The sequence below is a fragment of the Accipiter gentilis genome, chromosome Z (assembly GCF_929443795.1).
Source record: "Accipiter gentilis chromosome Z, bAccGen1.1, whole genome shotgun sequence".
Lineage (NCBI taxonomy): Eukaryota > Metazoa > Chordata > Aves > Accipitriformes > Accipitridae > Astur > Astur gentilis.
In genome coordinates, this window is record NC_064919.1 from 84,348,277 (window position 1) to 84,370,474 (window position 22,198).

The 22,198-nt window shown below is 43.0% G+C and overlaps 1 protein-coding gene across 1 annotated transcript in view; it reads left to right on the forward strand.

The window, feature by feature from the left end:
* The window catches only part of SETBP1 (SET binding protein 1), a 259,420-nt gene extending 237,861 nt beyond the window's left edge, over nucleotides 1–21,559 (forward strand). Inside the window, exons 7-8 of the mRNA XM_049795705.1 lie at nucleotides 15,045–15,209; nucleotides 20,812–21,559. Coding sequence (XP_049651662.1) covers nucleotides 15,045–15,209; nucleotides 20,812–21,368 — 722 coding nt within the window. The 3' untranslated portion in view covers nucleotides 21,369–21,559. The remainder of the gene's footprint in view (nucleotides 1–15,044; nucleotides 15,210–20,811) is intronic.
* The last annotated feature ends 639 nt before the right edge of the window (nucleotides 21,560–22,198 follow it).

Here is a 22,198-nt window from a genome sequence, read left to right on the forward strand (position 1 = left end):
ATTATGCACTTCAGGTGGCTTGTTCTTGTATCTATTGGATAGGCTATATTTATTTCATTGATTCCTTCTGCACATACTAGCAATTGCAGAGCTGTGTCCTGTAAGTTCCTGTGTTTTTCTCTCACTTGAAGTTTTGAATTGCTGGGTTGCTGGGGTTTTTTTGTTTGTTATTATTTTTAATCCTCTGTTTACTAGGAGAAAGAAAAAAAATGTACTCAGTTCTTCATAATGTCAAGCAAAAGACCCCTGTCATGGGACAGAAATTTCTCCCTGGGTAACAAATCCGTCCTAAAGGATCACAGGAAATTTCCACGGTTTTAAATTTACTGCACATGTACTTTGATGCCTTGCATTGCAGCCGTTTTGCTTCCCATTCAGGGAAGAGTTGACAGGGCATATTTGTGCTGCTCCTTCACTGGTGACACGGGGATGTTTACAATGATGAGATATTTCCCTACCCACAAAAGACTTTGGGACAAGCGAAAATGAAGGCTCAGGGCTCGGTTCGTTTGCCCACACGTAGTTGTCAACTGTCATTTGAGATGCCTAGGATATCCTGCCTGGCCTCCAGCTGCTCTTGCAGAAGGGCAGAGGTCTTGCCTGAAGCCCTTTATCATATCTGCCAGCCTCCTTCGGATGTTTCGAATACCTCAGGGCATTTCAGATACAGCCAGGTGCCTGTATAGAGCTTACACTCCTGGCCCAGGGATGCACCATCCACATTTGAGCCTCTCCATTTGAGTAGGAGGAATGTAAACCGGAGAGATTGTGATTTGGCCAAAGAGCTTCGGGGGGAGGATGGATCCTCTCACCCAAATCTGAGTGTCTACAGCATAAGATTGCTATGTGAGTTAGGTTTCTCAGCTTTCATTATAGTCAGTGAAAGTTTAGCCAATGGAGCCTGGAAAGTAATTAATCTTGGACTAAAGTAGACCCAGCTTTTTCAGATGAAACAACCACTTCACTCTTCTGACTGTGTTAATTTGATCTCTGTTGCATGTCATGGCAGCTTAGACACAGAGCTCTCATGTAGACACCCAGGTTGCGGCCACCTAAAGTTAGATGAGATGAACCCTCTATTCCCTTAGTTATTTAAAAAAAAAACAACAACAAACAACTCCATTAGGAGGGTCTAAGTACAAGTCCATAGATTTGTTTTTGAAGACAAAATTCAAAATATTGAATTTGATTGAGCTGTTTTACTGGGCAGTTGTCCAGTAGGAGAAAACAAGGCCTGAGTGCCTTTTCATGCCCAAACTGCTAAATAAAATCCCTTTAGACTTCTTCTTCCCAGAATTCTAGTTTTTCTGCAAAACTTCGAAGGCCAGCTTTTGCAAACAATTGTCTGAAACTATCCTTAGGTAAATCTGTTCTGGGACATAGAGTGCTAAGCAAATAAATTATCAACTCAATTTCAAGCATAAAGTTTGGAGAGCCTGTGCTTGGCAGTTTACTGAAAAGTTCATTGGTTTTTTTCCATAGTTTGATGTTCTGACCAAAATCTCAGTAAGGGTCAGGATTTCAGCAGATTCAGCCACTGTTAAATCTTTCCTTTTGGATAATAAAATTCTGCCACCCCAGGAAAGCAATTATGATTCAAGAAAAGCTCTGCTTGTGTTATCTTTGCTCCATCATGATGCTCCTTCACAGTAGATGCTTAAAGGGAACATATTCCTACCCTGATACACCTTTCTGTATTTTGTCTGCCTGGTGCTATAAAATAAGCATATAAGCCTATGGGGAGAGAAGAACCTAAAATATCCTGTTTTGGCTCCAGTAAATGTGAAAACTGAAGACAGGCTTGCACCAAAGCTGTGCAGAAAAGCACTCCGGAAATTTAGAGTGGCTCAGGCATAGATGTGCAGCATTCAAGTTGATAGCATAACTCCAAATGTCAGCGGTTAAGAGCATTTAGGGTTTTCCCAGTATGTTCTTCATTCTGGTTCTTGTCAATCTGCTTTTCACACATGTCTGTAATAAGCGATTTCCCTCCTCCAGCTTCTTTCCAATCTATTCTTTGTCTCCTATTTCCATCTATTTCCCTATTTCATTCCACTTTGCACTCTTCACCTCTTTAACCTCTTCTTCATCAGTCAGATCCCTTCTTGTGTCTCTACTCCATAGAGGCAGTCTCTGACCTTATTACATGTGGTCTCTCTGCCATCCTTCTTACACTGTTATAGGAAGCAGTCTCCAGCAAGAATTTTAATGAAAACCACTCTCAATAAAGCATTTCCTTCAGAATGTACCTTTGAAAAATATGTAAAATCCAAAGATTTTACACGAAAGTTCATATCAGAGAAATGGTGTATCACTGAGGTTCTTAATAAGATACAAGGGAAAGGATGAACTTCAGGAAAAATCCTCAATTCTAGATGTGTTTTTTCTCCATTCACAGTAACCCTGAGCTGTTTAAATAAAGCCAAACATTGTACTCTATTTGATCATTTGCAAATATTTTAGTTGTTTTCAGAATGTCATTAGAATAGGTCAACAGTTACAGCCCTATATACCATAATGCTAGCTAACTATTAAACTTCTTTGTTGCTGAGGTTAATTGGCAATAACACTTACGATCTTACCTGTGCATCTGTTTAAATAGATTTCAGTTTTCCTATCGCAGTCAATTATTGTGGTTTTCAGAATGAAAGGTAAAAAAATACCCCATATCTATTGATCTGAAATATAGAAAATGAGAGAGAAGAAGAACGATATATGCACTCCCAGTGTGCATTATTTTTCATCTCTGGTGCTGATAAAGCAAGCACTCAATTTAGTGATAAATCAGCATTAAAGTGGGATGAATGGACTCAGATATTAAAACAAAGCCAGCATGAAACCTTCTAAAAATAAAAACTCCTCTGTTATAGTCTCCTAGATTGCAGGGTATACGGGGACTTCTATTAAGTGCTGAGATTTTACTTCAAATGCATGTCATACTCAGAGTATTTCTCATTGTATGAACTAGGGCATAGCTTATTACAGATAAAGAAGAAAAATGAAATGACTAGGCTGCCCAGTAGGGAGAATGCTAACTTAGAAGTCAGCAGTCCTGGATGCTCTTATCAGCTCTGTGACTTTCAGGCCATCCACGTCCCGCCTGTCCCCAGGTGCCTACTACCACGGCTTAGCTGCCTCTGCTTGCGGCTGTGGTGAGTAGAAAGGTGTGGACCCCTCTGGGGACCAGTTCAGATGTTACTGGACTAAGTTAGATGGTGGAGGTGCCCACCTGCTTCTCTTGTTTTCCTTTTGTGTAACAGAATGGGTAACTGGGTTCAAGCAACATCCCTGGTATTGTTTACTTTTCTAACAACACAGACGTCACCACAAGACTACTTAAACTGGTGTAATGCAAATATAACATTTCAGTGAGAAAGAAAAAAAAAGTCAGCTGAATTTGTGCATCATACAGATACTGTCTTTTGCTGAATGCATACACAGGGAGAATGAAATCTTACTGTTTCTGGAGGAATAATGGGCTGGTTTTTCTCAGTGGAGGTCTCTTAGTCAAACTTGTTCAGCAAGATTTTTGCTAATTATTTTGCTAACTTCTCTTAGATTTCATCACTTTTTGTACACTGGATGTGCCTGAAAAATGACTCCGTCATTACATCAGCCCAGCCCTCCCATCTCTTTCGTCCTCCCCCCACTAGCAACTTGAATCTTTTGCTCATGCTTCGTGCCAGCACTGTCCTACCAAAGCTGTCAGTGTCCCATTTAATCTGTGATAAATACGAACTGCTCCCAAGCCCATTTGCCTAGGGAATATCAGCTCTATCTGCCACATTTAAAAATGATCATCCCTGTTGTTAAGAAAAACAACAACTCAAAACACCACCCTTGACTTTTCTCATTACTTACGAACTGAATTATCCCATCTGTCTTTCCTCAGCTGTGTTCTTGAGAAAGAAATCCTATCTTCCATCTCCTTCCTCCCCAGTGAGCATATCCTCATCCACTATGACAGCTCATCTCGGTGTGACTACTCATCTCTAGGTAGTTCCTTGCTCCTAGCTGTAGGTCTTTTTATTTCTTCCCCTCAGCGTACCTAATGGGGTTTTATGCCTTAAAAAAAGAGCCCTTTAGGTCACTCTTCCACCTAACCATCCTCCCTCAAACACTTCTTTTTCACTTCACTTCTTTCAAAGATTTTAATTTTTCTCCTTCCCCCTCTGCGAGAGAAGTTAGTTCTTCATCACTGTGTATTAAATGATTCATTCGCTGAGATATTTCACGGCAAATTTCATTTCTCCAGCACCATCGGTCTCTGTCTGTCTCTCTTGATTCTGTCAGCCTCCAACAACTGTAAACTGTAACTTTCTGTTCAACTAAAAGTTTCAGGCTCTGGGCAGGAAAAGCCTTTCACTCTGAACCCATTAGCAAGCCCCTTTAGCTTAAATCTGTGTTCACAAGGCCTGGGATCTTGGAGCCTTTGACTCCGAATTAGCCTTTTGAACTCTCAGGAGTTTATTTCATTAAATTTATTGATTGCTGTCACCTGTATATAACTAACATGCTCTTCTACTTTGGTCCAAGTTCGACGAGAAATCCTCATTTCACGTGTTCATCACTTCCTGGCATGACAGAATTTGGTGGTTTCTTCCATGACATTTTCAAATCCCAGTCCTACGCTGAAGGTCTGGGGGCCTGGGAAGGGCACGCAGTGGGGCTGGAGGAGATGGGGTATCAGCACACTTGCAGCCCCCTTGGGGTACCGTCCTGTGCTGTCTGGGAACATGAACTGCTTCCACCAGCTCCATTAAATCCATTTTCGTCTTTGAGTACATGAAGGACTGAACTTCCAGACACACATCACTTCATTTCCCCTGACTGAGGCTACACGTCCATTATTCCTCAGTCTCCTGCCTCAGGCCCCCTCCGTGTTCATGCTGGCAATATGCAGAGGAGGAGGGAAAGGAATGAGATGGAGGATCCATGATTCTTCCTCTACCAGTAGAGGAAAAAGCAATCCCAAAGCAAAACCAAAAGGCAGAGCTCAAGACTCCATCTCCTAGGAAGTCTAATTCATTGCAAATACGGGCTTGAAACAGGTGGGAGATTGGCCTTTTGAAATTTCCAGTTACAGCTGATCATCCTCTTAGCTGGAGAGGCAACGGAGATTCATGCTGATGATGAGCAAAATAATGTTTCCTTACCCATCCCTCCTTGGGTTTAGCTCTTCCTTTGGTAACGGTAACGGCTATGTTGGTTTCAAACACTTCTTGTCATTGTAGGCTGCAGATGCCTGCAGCTCCACGCAGTCCTGGGACCCACCTCCCAAAAGTGGAAGATGATCTGAAGCCTCCACAGACAACCCCACAGCTGTATATAGCAACAGCAGCTGCTCTGCTTCCTTAAGTAATGCCTTGCCAGGCTTCAGGTATGCAGCAGTTGCCACTGGGCTCCCTGTCAGGAATCACAATTATCTTCAGAAAGAAGGGAAGAGGAAGACTTGCACCGCGTTTCTTGAACTCAGGCGCAGAGATTCACCCAAGTAGAAAGGAATGGCAAGATGCATTTAACCTCATTAGTTTCAGTAGGGCTGACTTTGTGCAATCCATCAGTGTACAGATACATTAGGGGAACTAAACTATTTCCACATCTCATTTACATAATGGATGGGATGTGAAATGAGTCCTATGGAAGAGAAGCGCCCTGGAGGCACTAAAGTTTATCACAATATGTAAGAGTTCTTTTAGATCATTGCATTAAATTTCCACTAACAAGATAACAAATTAATTGTCTGTATTACTGTACTAACCCAAAGCGGATAAAGTGTATGATTTCAGCAGAGGAAGGCAGCTGTTTAAGACAGCTTGGTGGTTATAGGAGGAGGCAGAAGAGATTAGTACGTCTCCCAGCCTTCGCGTGCCATGATGCCAGCCCTCCTCCTGCCCCTTTAAGAAATCTGGCTCTTCTCTAATCTGATGTTGGACTTGAGCTTTATTAGTGAAGTGAGGGAGAATGAGTAAATCAACTGTATCAGACAAGCCTCAGGACATCTGGAAATTGATCATTCTGCAGAAATAAGCACTCTGTGTTTATTAGCTGGGAGTTCATCACTATCGCTTCTCTTTATCCAATTCCTAAGAGATTTCAAAGCTATCATCATAGCATTAGCTCTTCTGACTGTGCTACTGCAGATAAAGATCAGAAGATCTATCTAATGATGGCTTTCTCCGTCTCCCCCTTTCTTTCTCTAAAGCTATCCTGATTTAAAAAAAAAAAAAAAAGAAATAGAAGTAGGAAAATAGCTGGAATGAAATAAAGCAGTCTCTGAGTCTTAAATTTTTGCCTGTTGGCAATGAGAGTAATTTTTTTTATTATTATTATTCTACAGGAACTTGGTTTTATTCAGGGGGACACATCCTGCAGAATAGAAAATGCTGCATAGAAGAGGTGGAATTTGAAGTTTGTAATGTGGTGGTGGAAAAGGGAGGAAGATAAAAGGACCTAAAGCCATAAAGCAGTGCTGTACATTGAAAGTACAGTTATTTTTAAATGATAATACATGTCAGATAGAAGCCAGGGAAATGAATTCCATAAGTTAGAAAGGTAATAATATTACTTTAAGAAGAATAATTACTTTCCTTAACTACATTTATCACATAGTAATTCAGTTCTCTCTTCTGGAATATGATGCAATGCCAAACTTTTGACTGATTTATTTAAAATCAGCCTTACGAAAAGATTCACCCAGATACCAGTTTTCCTCTGGTTCTTTATGCAAAACGGAGGACTTATCAAAATGCAAATCCTATGACTAACTTAATGTTTAGGTGTGCATTCCTGTACAGCTGCATTGCGTAGCTACATTGTGCAAAGACACCGGCAGAAAAATCGTCTCTAAGAGTTTTCCGATAACAATGCTCGGATGCATAAACAACTTAAGTACAGCTGTGGATTTCCAGAAATCTGTGGGGAGTATGAAAGCCAATGCAATGAACTCTCTAAAGCAAAATCTACCCTAGCAGAAGCTTCACTGAGATCAATTTTTATCAGCTGATTTTCTCTGTTTTCCAATGGCAAATTAACATTTATTATCTCTTTTGAACTGGCACTTAGAGTTCCAGCCTGGGTGCGCATTGTGCTAAATTCTGTACACAAATTAAAGAAGAAAAGGTGGATGTTGTCCAAGAACCTTTCCATATAAGTACAAGATGAGGAAAACAGATGAATGCAATAAGCAGAGTGAACATGATTTAACAGTAAAGCAAGAATAGTTAATTAATCCGTTTGTACAGAGCCTAGCACAATGGAGCTAGACCACATTACTTGCAACGTAAGTACTTAATAACAACAACAATAATGACTAGTCCTTTAAAATTAATGTATTAATTATCAGTCAAAGCTCATAAGTCGCTTAGCCAGTGAATGAAGAATGCAGGGTTTTTATCCAAAGTATCAGGGGACCCATAAATCTTTAGGAAAAAGGCCAGTTTCACATCAGTCTTGTGTTCCCTCATACACACGCTTTCTGCCAGTCTGCCCTGAACTAGAATAATGCTTCTCCTGATTCAGCCTTTTATTTATGATCATTAGGATTATTTATTTATAATCATGCCATCGTTATTTTCAGTTCTTGATAATCTCCCTCATGTCTCCCCTTGCTTTTGAAGCTGTCCTTTCCCTTTGCCCTTTCTCATTAAACAAATAATGGTTAGGTACAAGTCTTTCACGGAATGAAACAGGCTCTAATTTGGAGGAAATGCACAAAGATCAACAGACAGGTGGTAAATAAGGTCTGAATCAGGCCACCCATATACATCATCTTGTTCTCTCTCTGGAGCAGTGGCAAAGGATAAAACACACTGGAACCATGGACGTGTGTGTGAATTTTAAACTCTGAGCCCCCTATGGTGGTGTTGCAGATGATTTCTTTCCACCTGATCCAAAGGTGGGTCGAACTGGAGGGTTCTCTTAGGTAAGGCCTTCTGAACAGAGCACCCTAAATGAGAAGAAAAAATCCAACGAAAGGTGATGACGCTGCGCTAGCAGGTCCATCCACTCGAGGGACAGACCTCCCACTACTACAGTGTGAATCATAGCCTTGTGAGCAAATCGCTGCACCTCCGTGGTCTTCCAACGGTGCCTCCGAGTCTCTGTTTGCATTTTCGTATCTGTGAAAGAAACCTGATTGTTCTTCCTCATTGGCTGTTCCAGATCCATAAATTACTCCCGTTCCTCAATTTAGATGAGAATTTCAATGAGGTGAGTGATACAGACTGAAGAAACCAAGTGCCTAAAACAAAAGACAGATGGCTGAACCCATGATTCACTGGTGATGAGCCGCAATTGGGCCATGTAGACTTTGAAGTAATTCATTACGTTTGTATCTCTTCTGTAGGAGGAGGATTTTCCTCAATGATTTGTATGACCTTGCTAAACCCAGATAGGTGGTAATTGAGCAGCAACTACTTCTTCAGAAGAAACAGAATAAAAATATTGAAAATATTGACTCACCCCAAAGGCAGTAAGCAGCACTTTGGTCTTTGACCTTTAAGCATCCTAGGGTAGTCAATAACCTGGCTGTTAGATGCTGTGCCTGCCACTGATTTTGATTTGGGAGTAGTTTAACCTTGAACCAAGATCCAAGTAACCACGGCAACAGGAAGTCGGCCTCTCCATCCAAGGAGTGGGAATCCATAAATCAAGGTCCCTAATGCAAACACTGTGTGCAGGTAGAGATTTGAGAGGATAAGTGGTTTGTGAGGGATTACCTTTGAAAAAATGAATGACTGTCCCTTGATATGTTGAAGCACAGCTTCACAGAGACTTTTTTTTTATCAATAGAGGTCAACAGGTTACAGCTGCATGTTTTCATACGGCTCTTTATATAGGCCCTTCAGTTTAATTAGAACCAGATGTTGAATTTATGAGGTTGTTAGCATTATTATGTACCATATGCACATGCATATACTTGTATGTGTATTGATACATACACCCACATGTGCGCATTTCTTGCGCATAAACTACATTCATGAATAAATAATGTTAAGGCTCAAACTCAAGCGCTATGGCGTGGTGACACCTCAGTTTTGCATATGCACAGCTCCATAGTGATGTGATCCCATAGGCATAATTACCTAGTCAAATATCCCAGTTATTATGGGACACTGCTTTATTCGATGTATAGCGCTCACCTAATGAACGGATATTTAGTAGTTGTTTTTTCCTCTCGTTATTTAGTGTGTGACATCATGTCTCATTTATTCCACATTTCTAAGCCTTGGTATGAATAGATGAATGTTTCGTGAATGTTGATAATTTTATTTTCACAGCACTGCTCTTGAGATGAGGGGTATATTATTGTTCTCATTTGCAATAGAGAAGCTGAGCAGAGAGAGATTGAAGTTGAATGGATACAATTTGAGATGCTTAATACTGGATTTGAGGCTCTGGAGGGATGTGTGGTCTAATAGCCAGAGACTTCTCTGCGTATCTCCGCCAAGCCATGACCTTTAATTCTGTCTCGCTCCTGAATATTTCTGCACTCAGACACATTCTCCTCCATTAAGTCCACAGGTTGATATCAGGTCACAGGTTCATCAGGACTCCTTTCCCAGACTGGCCCATTCTGTAACCCTGTCTTTCAGACTCTTCTTACCAGTGCAATTCTTCTGTTCCTGAGTCAGCTGGAGATCTCTTCCACAGTTTCTGAGACAACACACAGGTCTCCTGATATTTCTCATTTGATGTGTAAGGGACAAAGGTAGGGACTGTTCATAGCAGCTCCAAGATGGAAATACAAGGAGATGTTGGTTGGTATCTGGAGAGGCTGAGCACAGCCAACAGACACAGAATTTTATGCAGCAGTTTCTGGCTCTGCTTCAAGATCTTCTTGATCTTCCGTGAAAGGATGAGGAAAAGGCTGAGATACTTAATGTCTTCATTGCTTCAGTCTTTAGTAGTCAGACCAGTTATTCTCAGGGTACCCAGCCCCCTGAGCTGGAAGACAGGGACGGGGAGCAGAATGAAGCCCCCATAATCCAAGTGAAAATGCTTAGTGACCTGCTACACCATTTAGACACACACAGGTCTATGGGGCCGGGTGGGATCCACCCAAGGGTACTGAGGGAGCTGGCAGAAGTGCTCACCAAGCCACTTTCAATCATTTGTCAGCAGTCCTGGCTAACTGGGGAGGTCCCAGTTGACTGGAGGTTAGCAAATGTGACACCTGTCTACAAGAAGGTCCAGAAGGAGGATCTGGGGAACTACAGGCCTGTCAGTCTGACCTTGGTGCTGGGGAAGGTTATGGGGTAGATCATCTTGAGTGCCATCACACAACACATACAGGACAACCAGGTGATCGGGCTCAGTCAGCGTGGGTTTATGAAAGGCAGGTCCTGCTTGACCGACCTGATCTCCTTCTGTGACAAGGTGAACCGCTTAGTGGATGAGGGAAAGGCTGGAGATATTGTCTACCTAGGCTTTAGTAAAGCCTTAGACACTGTTTCCCACAGCATTCTCCTGGCAAAACTGGCTGCTCATGGCTTGGATGGGTGTACTCTTTGCTAGGTAAAAAACTGGCTGGATGGCCAAGCCCAAGGAGTGGTGGTGAATGGAGTTAAATCCAGTTAGTGGGCGATCACAAATGGTGTTTCCCAGGGCTCAGCACTGGGGCCAGTTCTGTTTAATAACTTTATCAATGATCTGGATGAGGGGATCGAGGGCACCCTCAGTAAGTTTGCAGGCAACACCAAGTTGGGTGGGAGTGTGGATCTGCTTCAGGGTAGGAAGGCTCTACAGAGGAACTTGGACAGGCTGAATCAATGAGCCAAGGCCAACTGTATGAGATTCAACAGGGATAAGTGCCGGGTCCTGCACTTGGGTCACAACAACCCCACGCAGTGCTACAGGCTTGGGGAAGAGTGGCTGGAAAGTTGCCTGGTGAAAAAGGACCCGGGGGTGTTGGTCGACAGCCGGCTGAATACGAGCCAGAAGTGTGCCCAGGTGGTCAAGATGGCCAATGGCACCCTGGCTTGTATCAGAAATAGTGTGGCCAGCAGGACTAGGGAAGTGATTTTCCCCTGTACTTGGCACTGGTGAGGCTGGACCTCGAATCCTGTCTTCAGTTTGGGGCCCAAGACAGACCTTGAGGTGCTGGAGCGTGTCCAGAGAAGGGCAATGAAGCTGGTGAAGGGTCTGGAGCACAAGTTCTATGAGGAGCAGCTGAGGGAACTGGGGTTGTTTAGCCTGGAGAAAAGGAGGCTGAGGGGTGACCTTATTTCTCTCTACAACTACCTGAAAGGAGGTTGGAGCGAGGTGGGTGCTGGTCTCTTCTCCCAAGTAACAAGCAATAGGACAAGCGGAAATAGCCTCAAGTTGTTCCAGGGGAGTTTTAGATTGGATATTAGGAAAAATATCTTCACTGAAAGGGTTGTCAAGCATTGGACCAGGCTGCCCAGTGACGTGGTGGAGTCACCATCCCTGGAGGTATTTAAAAGACATGCAGATGTAGCACTTAGGGACATGGTTTAGTGGTAGGCTTGGCAGTGTTAGGTTAACAGTTGGACCTGATGATGTTAAGGCTCTTTTCTAACCTAAATGATTCTATGGTTCTGTGATTCTAGGTATCAGGGTACTTTTGGGAACTCCTTGAGGAACTACCAGGTGCTATCCAGGTGCAGCCAGGGGTAGCAGTGGGGTCACACTGCTGCAGGGGATAAAGGCCCCCATCTGCTGACCTGACCTGCAATCCAGGGAGGTTTGCTGCCGGCCTGGGGCTTGGATCAGGGATATTGTGGACACATACCAAACTAAATCTAAGTGGCAAATCAAATGAAGCGAAGGTAGCAGACTTGCATGAATGACAAAGGAGCTCCTGAGTAATGTCAGAATTTAAAAGGAACCAACAAACAGGTGGAAGCAGCAACAGGTGACCCAACTACAGAGACAATGTCCAAATATGCAAGGATGGGCTTAGGAAGCCAAAGCCTCCCTGGAGTTGAATCGAGCAAGGGCAGAAGGGTGACAAGAAATGTTTCTACAGGTACATAAGCAGCAAAAAAGCAGCCTACGGAAAATGTGGGCCCACTGCTGAGTGGAACAGGGACCCTGGTGGCAAAAGATGCAAAAAAGACCAAGGAGCAGTAGGCTGATCAGCCTCATCTCAGTCCCTGGGAAGGTGATGGAGCAAATAATCCTGGAAAACATTTTCAAACATATGAAGGAGAAGAAGGTGATCAGGAGTAGTTGGCATAGATTTATGAAGGGGTATCACATCCCAGTTTCTCAGGATGATGACTCAGGTTTGCTGATTCCCAGGTTAGGATTAAGGTGAAACAACACCAGGGATCCTTCAACTCACAAAACTCAACTTTTATTTGCTCGCAACAGGAATTGGCATGCTCACCACCAAAATTGGTATGCTCACAACAAAAATTGGTATGCTCACAACAGAAATTGGCATGAAAATATTGTCAGTAAGCTGTGTAACATGTGCTAACCATGCATCACCAAACATATTTTACAGGCCTTGCTTATCTGGGAATCAGTTGAGGGAAGACAATAAGGAGAGCCCTCCCATTGAGTCATGAGGTTCAGAGCAGACCCCCTCACTTTCTAGACTTCTCAGGGAGGAGCCCAGGGGCAGCTGGATCCGCTCTTAGTCCCAGACTTGGTCAACGGTTTATGTCTAAAGAGATGAGGTGTAGGGATTATGGAAAAGGAAAAGGGAAAGAGAGAGGAGAAAGATTTCACCAGTCCTGGGTCCAGCGTTGGTCCAGTCAGCCAAGGGGTCCTGATCCAGTGGGCTTGTACCCATGGGGCTTCAGTTTGTGTCCTTTTATCATCCTTGCCCCTCCTTTGGGCGGGCATTAAGCTAATTAGGTGTCATGAAGGGTTTGTGAGCCTTTGGGCTTGGGGGTCTTTTGGGGAGGAACTTCCCTTTCCCTGCATGGTGAGTTGTGCACCCTCCAGCACACCCTCCCCCTCCTGATGGGTGCTGATCTGCTTCTTTTCACCTGGGGTTCCTTGCTAAGCAGAGTTCCTTGTTATCCAGTTAGTCGTTAAGCAGAACTTGCCCCACCACAATGTTTGAGACATTAACTCTTTCAGTCTCTCACAAGGGGAAATCATGCCTGACCAATCTGATGTTGCTTATCTTGACTTTAGCAAGACTTTTGGCATTGTCTTCTATAACCTCTTCATAGACAAAATGACGAAATACAGACTAGATAAATGTACGCTACGATGGACTAAAAACTGGCTGAACTGCTGGGCTGAAAATGTTGTGATCAGTGTCACAAAGTCCAGCTAGAGGCCAGTCATTAGTGGTGCATGCCAGCGTTTGATAAGGGGGCCAAAAATATTTAACACGTTAATTAATGACCAGAGTGATGGGGTAGAACACACCCTCAACAAATCTGGAGAAGATACAGAACTGGGAGGAGAGGTTGATACACCAGAGGGTCATGCTGTCATCTAGAGGAACCTCAACAGGTTGGAAAAATGGGCTGACAAGAACCTCATGAAGTTCAACAAGGGCAAGTGCAAAGTCCTGCACCTGGAGAGGAATAACCCCACATACCAGTACCTGTTGGGGGCTGACCAGCTGCAAAGCAGCTCGGCAGAAAAGGCCCTGGGAGTCCTGGTGGACACCAAGGTGACCATGATCCAGCAACGTGCCCTTGCAGCAAAAAAGGCCAACAGCTTCCTGGGCTACATTAGGAGAAGTGTTGCCACTGTATCAAGGGAGGTGATCCTTCCCCTTGATTCAGCACTGGTGAGGCCACATGTGGAACACTGTGTTCAATTCTGGGCTCCTCAGTACAATAGAGACATGGACATATGGGAGACAGTCCAAGGAAAGGCCACAAAGATGATTAAGGGTCTGGAGCATCTCTCCTATAAGGAAAGGCTGGGAGAGCTGAGAGAAGGAATTTGTGGAGGATTGCCTTTGAAAAATGAATGGCTGTCCTGGCTATGTTGAAGCCCAGCATCACAGAGTCTGGGAGAGATTTTCATAAGCTGGCAAAGACACAACACAAAGTCCTCAACCTAGCAGACTTTTGCTCCAGTCTCATGAGAGCAGGGGTACTGGATTTTTACAAAACAGCAACTGCTAGGAGTTTTCTAAAATGGCCAAAAAAAAATCCAAGTCTTATTGTAAAAAGTGACTGAGGCATTTTAGCTGCCTTTCCACTTGGTAAATTCATAATCTTATAGATATATATGCAATATGTGTACACACACACACGAACTCATACAAATGTTACATATGAATGGGTGGATACACATTCAGGTGTATTAAGTAGAGATCTAATACATAAAATTTCAATCCTAGCAGTTTAAATTTGACACATTTACAAGCAAACAAAATGGGTTCAAATCATAAGAGAGTTTGAGAAACATTTTAAAGTAGGAATCTACGAGCCCTGAGTGCATAACTTTTATTTTCTGGAATATTTGATTTCTTTGTTATATTTCTACCACTCATTTATTCTGCCTTGTAATCCTTAGGTAGAAAAATGTATGACAAAGTGCTTTTTTAAACAGGCATCTCTTTGATGAGTTGTAAGGTAAATTTTCATGAGGAAGGGAATTCCTAAAAAAAAAGTGTAATGTGCTTTAAATAGGGAATTGCATATTGTGGCTCTTCCTGTTGCCTGCTCCATACTCACATGAAACACCCACTGAGTCTGGTCATTATAGAAGAGAAGCACATAAGTATCTGTGGAGAATAAACTACCCAGGGAATGACAAATAGACAATCCCACTAAATAGAGATATGAAGCATGTCTGTCTTTATACATGTATCAGGGTGTGTGTTTGCTTGGAGAAGAAGAAGTAGTAATTTGGAATTATTATGTTGGTTTCCCACTGTTTATAGAGATCAGCAATGGTACAACCTTAAGCAAAATTATCAAAAACAAATAACAATGTTGATCCTTGCTAGTATCAAGAGCGTATTACAGGAACATACACAGGGAAATATGGAATTATATCAGGGTAGCAGGGACAGCAACTGACTACTGTTTTCCAGATATTCCCCAGACATGTTACTTTATCAATGTTCATCCAAATGTTGTTTCCTTCCCCAGGAATTGCAGGTCCCCACTTAAAAGCAGACCAGACTTCACTTCATGGTAAAATGGAAAGTTCTGCCTGTAACATGATGACCAGAAGGAAACCAGCAGCTGTTGACAGTGTTGCAATGCCGACTCCAGTATTATCTCTCCTACCTTCATCAGCAGCATCTGAAGCAGGTAATGTTTCCCTCCATCCCCTCTATTTCTTCCCCATCTTCTTCCTTCTGGCACTGCACTGAACAATATGTGCTAGTACTGTTCTTCCTGATTGCAGAAGTAGCTGCAAACGTGCATATCTGATGTGATAATCAGGCTGTAATTTTTCTAACACATTCTTATCATGATCATATCTTGGCATATCAAATCTATTTTATTCACATACCACTACTTGTGCAATAATGAGGACACAAGTAGCACCAGCCCGTATGGTCTAGCGGGGGACTCTGAAGCAAGACTCTTGGGTTCCTTTCTCAGCCCCGTTGTTCATTTATTTGAACGTTCCTATCCCTGTAGCATGAACATGCCGAATACACAGTGAATAGCTAAGGAGCAGCTGAGATTTCTTTCTGCATACTTCAGTGATTTTAGCATAATATTCTGTCTTGCAAATGCGAAATTGTCTGGGGCAATGAACAGTGATTTAAAATATATCAGAGTAAATAAGTCAGAATAACATGTTTTTCAATCAACTTATATTTTGTGCTTCTATTTTGAATCCGATCAGAAAGGTAATAACTTTATACAGTCAGAAATTGAGCCAAGTCATTCAGGCATCATCATGCCTTTTCTTGGGCATGGATAGAGAAGTTAATCTTGCATTGTGTCTTAATTTCCAGTGAATGGGGAACCCACAGTACATTACCCTACATGCAGCCATTAGGAGTTTCATAGTCTTGTCAAACCTTTGATTCCACATTCACAAAAAATGCATTTGTATTACTGAGTTATGGAATGATTACATATTTAATTATTCAATTGAAAGTGCTGTTTCAGTGCACTCCTTTTGATTTTCCTCTCATTTCCTGAATAAATAGTGAAAACAAGGGTTCCATTCTGTAAAGTAGCCCCTGTAAAGATAAATTTTTATATTAAAAAATCAGGATTCTCTGTTTAGCCTTTAATACTTTCCTATATATAAACTGAGGACAGATTTTTAATGCAGCGGAGAATGAAAGCACACAAATATTTTATGATCAGTTTCAAGATGAAAGTGTATGCTTGACTGCATAGTTCATTCTTTCCATTTTCAGAAGTCTAATTAAATTGTTGGTTTATCTGTAGCCCAGATGTTGAAATAATTTAGTTGAAAACTGAAAGAAACTGTGTTAATGGGAAAACAGGACAGTGCTATGGGTTTCCTGTAATTAATAGGGAGCTCTTTGAAAATTCCTCCAGTCAAACCAAGTCGACAAACTGAGCCCAGCTGTTGAGCAAACAGTCTTCTCTGTGCCATGTTCTTGCAAGTGGCCTGGGGCAACTCTGAAGGGATGGAGAATGACAGGCAGTAAGAAGGATTTTAGAGCTGCAGACATAACAAAGCCATTCAGGATAAAGTTAGGGGACCGATGGAGAACTTCCAAGGAGTCTGATCTACCTGGGCTTACCTCCTTGTTCAGTACTGCTGTGCTGGAGTGGGTCCTCCAGCCTGCTCTAAGCTACCCTTGGAAATGTATATTTTTGGTAGAGATTTCTCTCTTTGCCTCAGAAGCTATTTCCAGCGTCATACCAATCCTGCATGACTTCCCAGCATGGCCTGCGGCCATTTCAATTTGTCTTTGTGAGACAGAGCCTCACTGCATCTGTGTACCCCGGGGAGGGGAGAAACACCGGGCCTCTATGTGCCTTGTTTTAAATGTGTAAAGCTGTGTTTTAAGGCTAATGTTGGTTCTTGCTTGTTTGGGGCAGCTAGGTGAGTTTGCTTGGAGAGTGGGAAAAGGATGAAGGAAAAGTACAAGTGCCTGTGCTGTGTCAAGTGTTTCTAGTTTCTCTTCACTTTGGGCTAGGTTTTGCCAAATAGCTTCAGGCTTTCACGGAGGTGGCACGTGGCCATACAGCCTGGGGAGGTGTAAGGACATAACTGTGCCCAGGCAAAAAGGCGTCCCCCCATGCATCCCCAGCACCTGGAGGTTGCCACCACATTGTATCACCTCTGTAGGAGCATATTCCCTTTTTCCTATGCCTGCGTGCAGACGTAGTGTTACTATGCCCCGCCTCCTCTTCAACCCCTTCTAGACGAATTCCACCAGATAGAGTAAGACGAAGGTCTTCCTCCCAGTGCAAGATTTCCACGTGCAAACAGCAAAGTATGTGCAGGTAGAGAACAGCAAAGCCTAAAAACAACACAGACCAACTTGGGTCCAGGGTTGGGCAGGGTCTGTCTGGATAAACTGGAAAAGATTAGTACTCAGCTTTGGTTTTCAACAGAGCAGTATATCACATGGCAATATAGGAAACTATTTTATATCAAAGATTGCTCACCAAGAGCTTCCAGATGAGTTGATAACACCTAATGGCTCTCACTTTAATAGTGGTTTATTTTGGCAGATCTGCCTGATATTTTGTCATATGCACACCTCATCAAATCTTCCCCCTGCAGACCCATCAGACTCTTTTCCGCATAGTCTCCCTACACCAAATGTAGAATCAGATGTCCCTGACTCTTAATAGGCAAAATAATATTGGGTTTCCTAATATCTCCTTTAAAAAGCCTGACTTGAAAGCATATTACTTATTCAGTACATGCATTCTGACTATTGGCAGACTATGTAGCACAATTCAAATACTTTCTGGAGCTTGCAAGTTCAGAGGCTTGCTAGGAAGAAAAGAAAAAGCGTTATTAGTAGCTTCTAACAAGCTTCCTGAGAAAGTCATAAACACCCCAAAGCATTTATACAAGAAAAATTAGTGCAGTAAGCCAGCATACAACAGCACAGAAGTGGTTTTTTTCTAAATGAGAAAATGAGTTTCAGTCTAAAAGGAAACGGACTGTCAACTTACAAAGTTTTAGGAGGGAAAAAAAATATCTAAATGACGTGACGGAAGACACCAAGAGTGGTGTACAGCTCATCGATTTACATGTAAGTGTAGGTATCTACCGACAATTGTCTGCATATCAGTTAATTTTGGAGAACTAGGCAGTTTGGCAGAAAGCAGATGCCTACCTTTGCTCCACTCAGGCACTGTCTACTCACCATCAGGCTCCACTTAGGACACTCAGCCTGGGTGACCTGGATCTCTTGGGTGCTGAAGGCACCCGTTCGATTTGGCAGGATGGACAGGAGACCTGCCCCTTCCTTACCCAGTATCAGGGTGTCAGAAGATGTCCATGGTCACCTTCAATTGCATTGAGTTCCCATTTTAGAAATGGAGGTCATCCTCTACCAACTATACAGACCAGATCTCCATTGACTGCGATGGGGTGGTAATACTAACCTGCAGAAAAAAACGACTACAGATAAATTTCAGTAAACACATAAAATCTTTGCAGATACTTGGCTAATGCTTCATTTCAAATTTGTTTCCTGTCCTTTGGCTTACTTTCTTTCCAATGAAAGTTGAGAGCAATGCCAAATCTCCTGATTTCACCATGAACCTTGCAATTTTTCCTGTATTTCTGCTAAATTTCCCATCTTCAAGTTTTCCATCATCAACTGAAAATTTTCAGCTTTACTTTCTGGAAAAAAATAATAAATTGCATCTTCTATATGGGAATTTTCAATATGGGAATTTAAAAAAAAAAAAGTCTTGAAAATGTGCCCTGACAATAGCAATAAAAGGCAAAATGTGGACACCAAATATGAGTGTGCCAAGTGTTTGATTTCTTAAATCTTTTGACCTGAAGCTGCTCTCAGGACCTGGGAGGGACTCAGAGTCAAATGCTTAGGGCTGGAAATTTTGGGGCTATATATGTCAATCACCAGTGAGGCCAGATGAGAGTAATCATTTCGTGTGACAGAGATTTAACCTTTTTTTGATCAGATGGCTGAGAAATAGCTCACTGCCACTTGTCCTTAGGGCTCTTGCATCCACACTTTTTAGGGGTGACCTACTTGAGAGGAATTTTGTGCAACTAATTAGCTTCTCCTGAGCAACTTAGCTATTTCATTTCCTTTTTCTTTGGTACCAAAATGACTGCATTCTTGTTTTCTTTTGTCCTCTGTGAATCACAAACTACAAGTGGGTTTTATTTTTCTTTTTGGTGTGGGGAGTGGGTTACATATGGAAAATGTATTTTGTTTTGTAATTAATGAAAACCAGACTTTGGGAAGTTGGCCATCCAGGTCTTTATTTATAAGAGAGCATATGTCTGTGTTTTGTTTATGACTCACTCCTACTTCTTGCATTGTAACTTGGGTTTGTTTACGCAAGCTCTTCGCTGAATCCAAGCAACATGGTGGTATAAGAGCCAATAATTTATGTCCTCCAAGAGGGGAGGCCAGTGAGTGAGGTTTGTATGCTGAATCTGTCACAGCCCATAGCGAGCAAGAGGAGATTCTACCACTTGACGGCTCCTGGTTATCTACAGAAAACGCTACAATAGCAACTTTATTTAAACTACTGCTAGAAGATTAGCCTGTTAGCCATGAAGGGAGTGATAACCCCCAAATGAACCTTTCTCGAAATCTTGGCTGCTCTGGAAACTTCAAGGATTTCAAACCCAAATGACTGCTTGACAGTCAGGTGTAAATTAAGTTTGCAAGTAGATGTGGGCTGAGGTTAATTTAGCGGGATGTTTTATTCTTTACTGAAAAGAAATTCTGTACTCCATCATTTCTTTTCCAGCAGCGCAGAACGGATATGTCAGGAGTGAAAGGGAGCACCAGTTATTGCAATAGCAGAATTAATACATTCTGTTTCTCCCGCAAAGGGGTAGTTACTTTTAATCTGTGTGCAAATCCTGAACTCTGAGCAGATGCCATGGTCAGTAAAGGACAATGAGACAATTTAAGAAAAACTAGCAAGGTCTCGTGTCCTAAGCAAAGGACCAGGAGCCAAGAAATGCTGGGTACTCTTTCCAGCTCTGACAATGACTCACAACGTGACCTTGGCAAGAGACTTAACTACTTTGGACTTCATTCAGATCTAAAGTAAGTGATCTGAACCAGGAGTAACCCTACTTCAGGGGCCATTAAAGTCAATTGTATGACTGAGTAGTTTCAGCTAGTATCTGCGGAGATGATAGTAAAGAAAGCCAGGCAGGGGTAATGGGTTTGCCACAGGAGAAGTGAATCACACAGCTTGTCTGTGCCCACTGGTTTCAGTAACAAACCCTTTTCATACTACCTGGCAAGAATTAAAGGGCGGGATGAAGACATCGGCAGTATATGTTTGGGGTATAGAAAGTTTAATAGTTAGAGTGGCCCAACACGACAGCTATGCTAAGCAGCCCTTCCTTTCCTCCCACTAGAGGTTGAGAAATGAGAATGAAGCAAACCCACGGTAAAACATTGCTGTAGAAAAGCTTTGCTCCTTTAGAAGAGAGGATAGAAGGAGAGAAATCTCTGAAGACTGCTTAATAGTCAAAGTTGTGTTTTCATCTAGGACTGTAAAAATGGAGGTAACAGCAATTCTTCTGGAACTGTAATAAATGATCTTTTAGCTTTTTTTTAAGTCGTTTTTCTATGCAGAGCCCTTTCTCACAGCCATCACTTCTTCAATAGTCATATTGAGCCTACTGGGCTTGTGAGCATCTAGAGTTCGTGACGCTGAAAGCAGGCAAAGGAGAGTTTCCATTCACTGTTGCTTGACCTACCCCGTTTCTCTCCTTGTCTCCCAACAGCCAGCCCACCACTGAAAAAAAGGTTCAAGCGCCGTGAAATTGAAGCAATCCAGTGCGAGGTGCGCAAGATGTGCAACTATACCAAGATCCTGTCCACAAAGAAGAACCTGGATCACGTGAACAAGATCCTGAAAGCCAAGCGGCTGCAGAGACAATCAAAGACAGGCAATAACTTCGTCAAGAAGCGGAGGGGGCGTCCTCGGAAGCAACCCCTTTCCTTCGACGAAGACTCCAGAGACCAAATGCCCGTTCTGGAAAAATGCATTGACCTTCCCAGCAAAAGAGGTCAGAGACCGACACTCAACCCTTTGATATTGGAGCAAGCAGCCACTCAAGATACAATCATGGCCACCATCGAGGCTGTTATACACATGGCTCGAGAGACGCCACCCCCGCCGCCTCCTCTCCCTCCTCCCCCCCCTCCACCCCCTCTCCCTCCGCCCCGGACCCCCCGGGTCGGAAAAAGGAAAAGCAAGTCCCCACAGGAGGAAGAGGAGGACGTGAAAGTGAAGAGGCACCGGAAAGGCAGAGGGAGCGAAAGCGAAGGCCTTCCCTAAGGCCAACGCACCTCATCGGACGTCGGGTGCCGGTAGTGGGGCACACCGGGACTGAGGGACTGGAGGCGCGTGGTCCGCTTCGCCCCCGCGGCAGCACCAGACTCACTCGTCCCTTCGGCGGCCGGAACCCGTCGTGTAGAGCTGTGCCAGCCGGGGTTCGCATCTTCCTCTTCATCGCTTTGGCCCCAGCCCCCCCCAGGAAAGAGGGGGAGAGGGTGCGGGAAAGGTTGGGGGGGGGGGGTAAGGGGGGCGGGGGGTGTGTGTCAAAATTGGGGAGAGCATCTACTTTGCAGAGTTTCCAAAACTAATCAGCATCTCAGCATTGCTGTTCTCATACCGTACCCGGAGGCGGGAGGTCGTCCTCGCAGAGAGCTGAACATTGTCACTAGGGCTGCATGCTCGACTCCGATTCTGTTTGGCGGGCCAGGTGAAACTAAGAGTAACAATACCATAGTAGAAATCACTGTAAAAAAGAAAAAAAAGAAACAAAAAAAAACCCAACAAAAAAATAGTGTAAGTTTCTCAACTGTGATCTTGGTTATAATCTGTTTGAATTTATTTTTTTTTTTCCCAGTTTTATAGACCTACCAGGCTTTGGGGCAGCATAACCCAAAATGCCTGACTCCTGCTAGAACTATATATTTCTTTCTCATTTACTTGCCTAGTTACAACTAGCTGCAATATAGGCAATAGAAAAGTAGAGCCTTACACGCGTGCACACTCATTCCGAGTGCTATCCCAAGGAACAACGGAATATCACAGAATTTAAAATAAGGTGTACATGGATATTCAGTTATGATAGCACATTTCTATGAAGCAACTTGGCATTT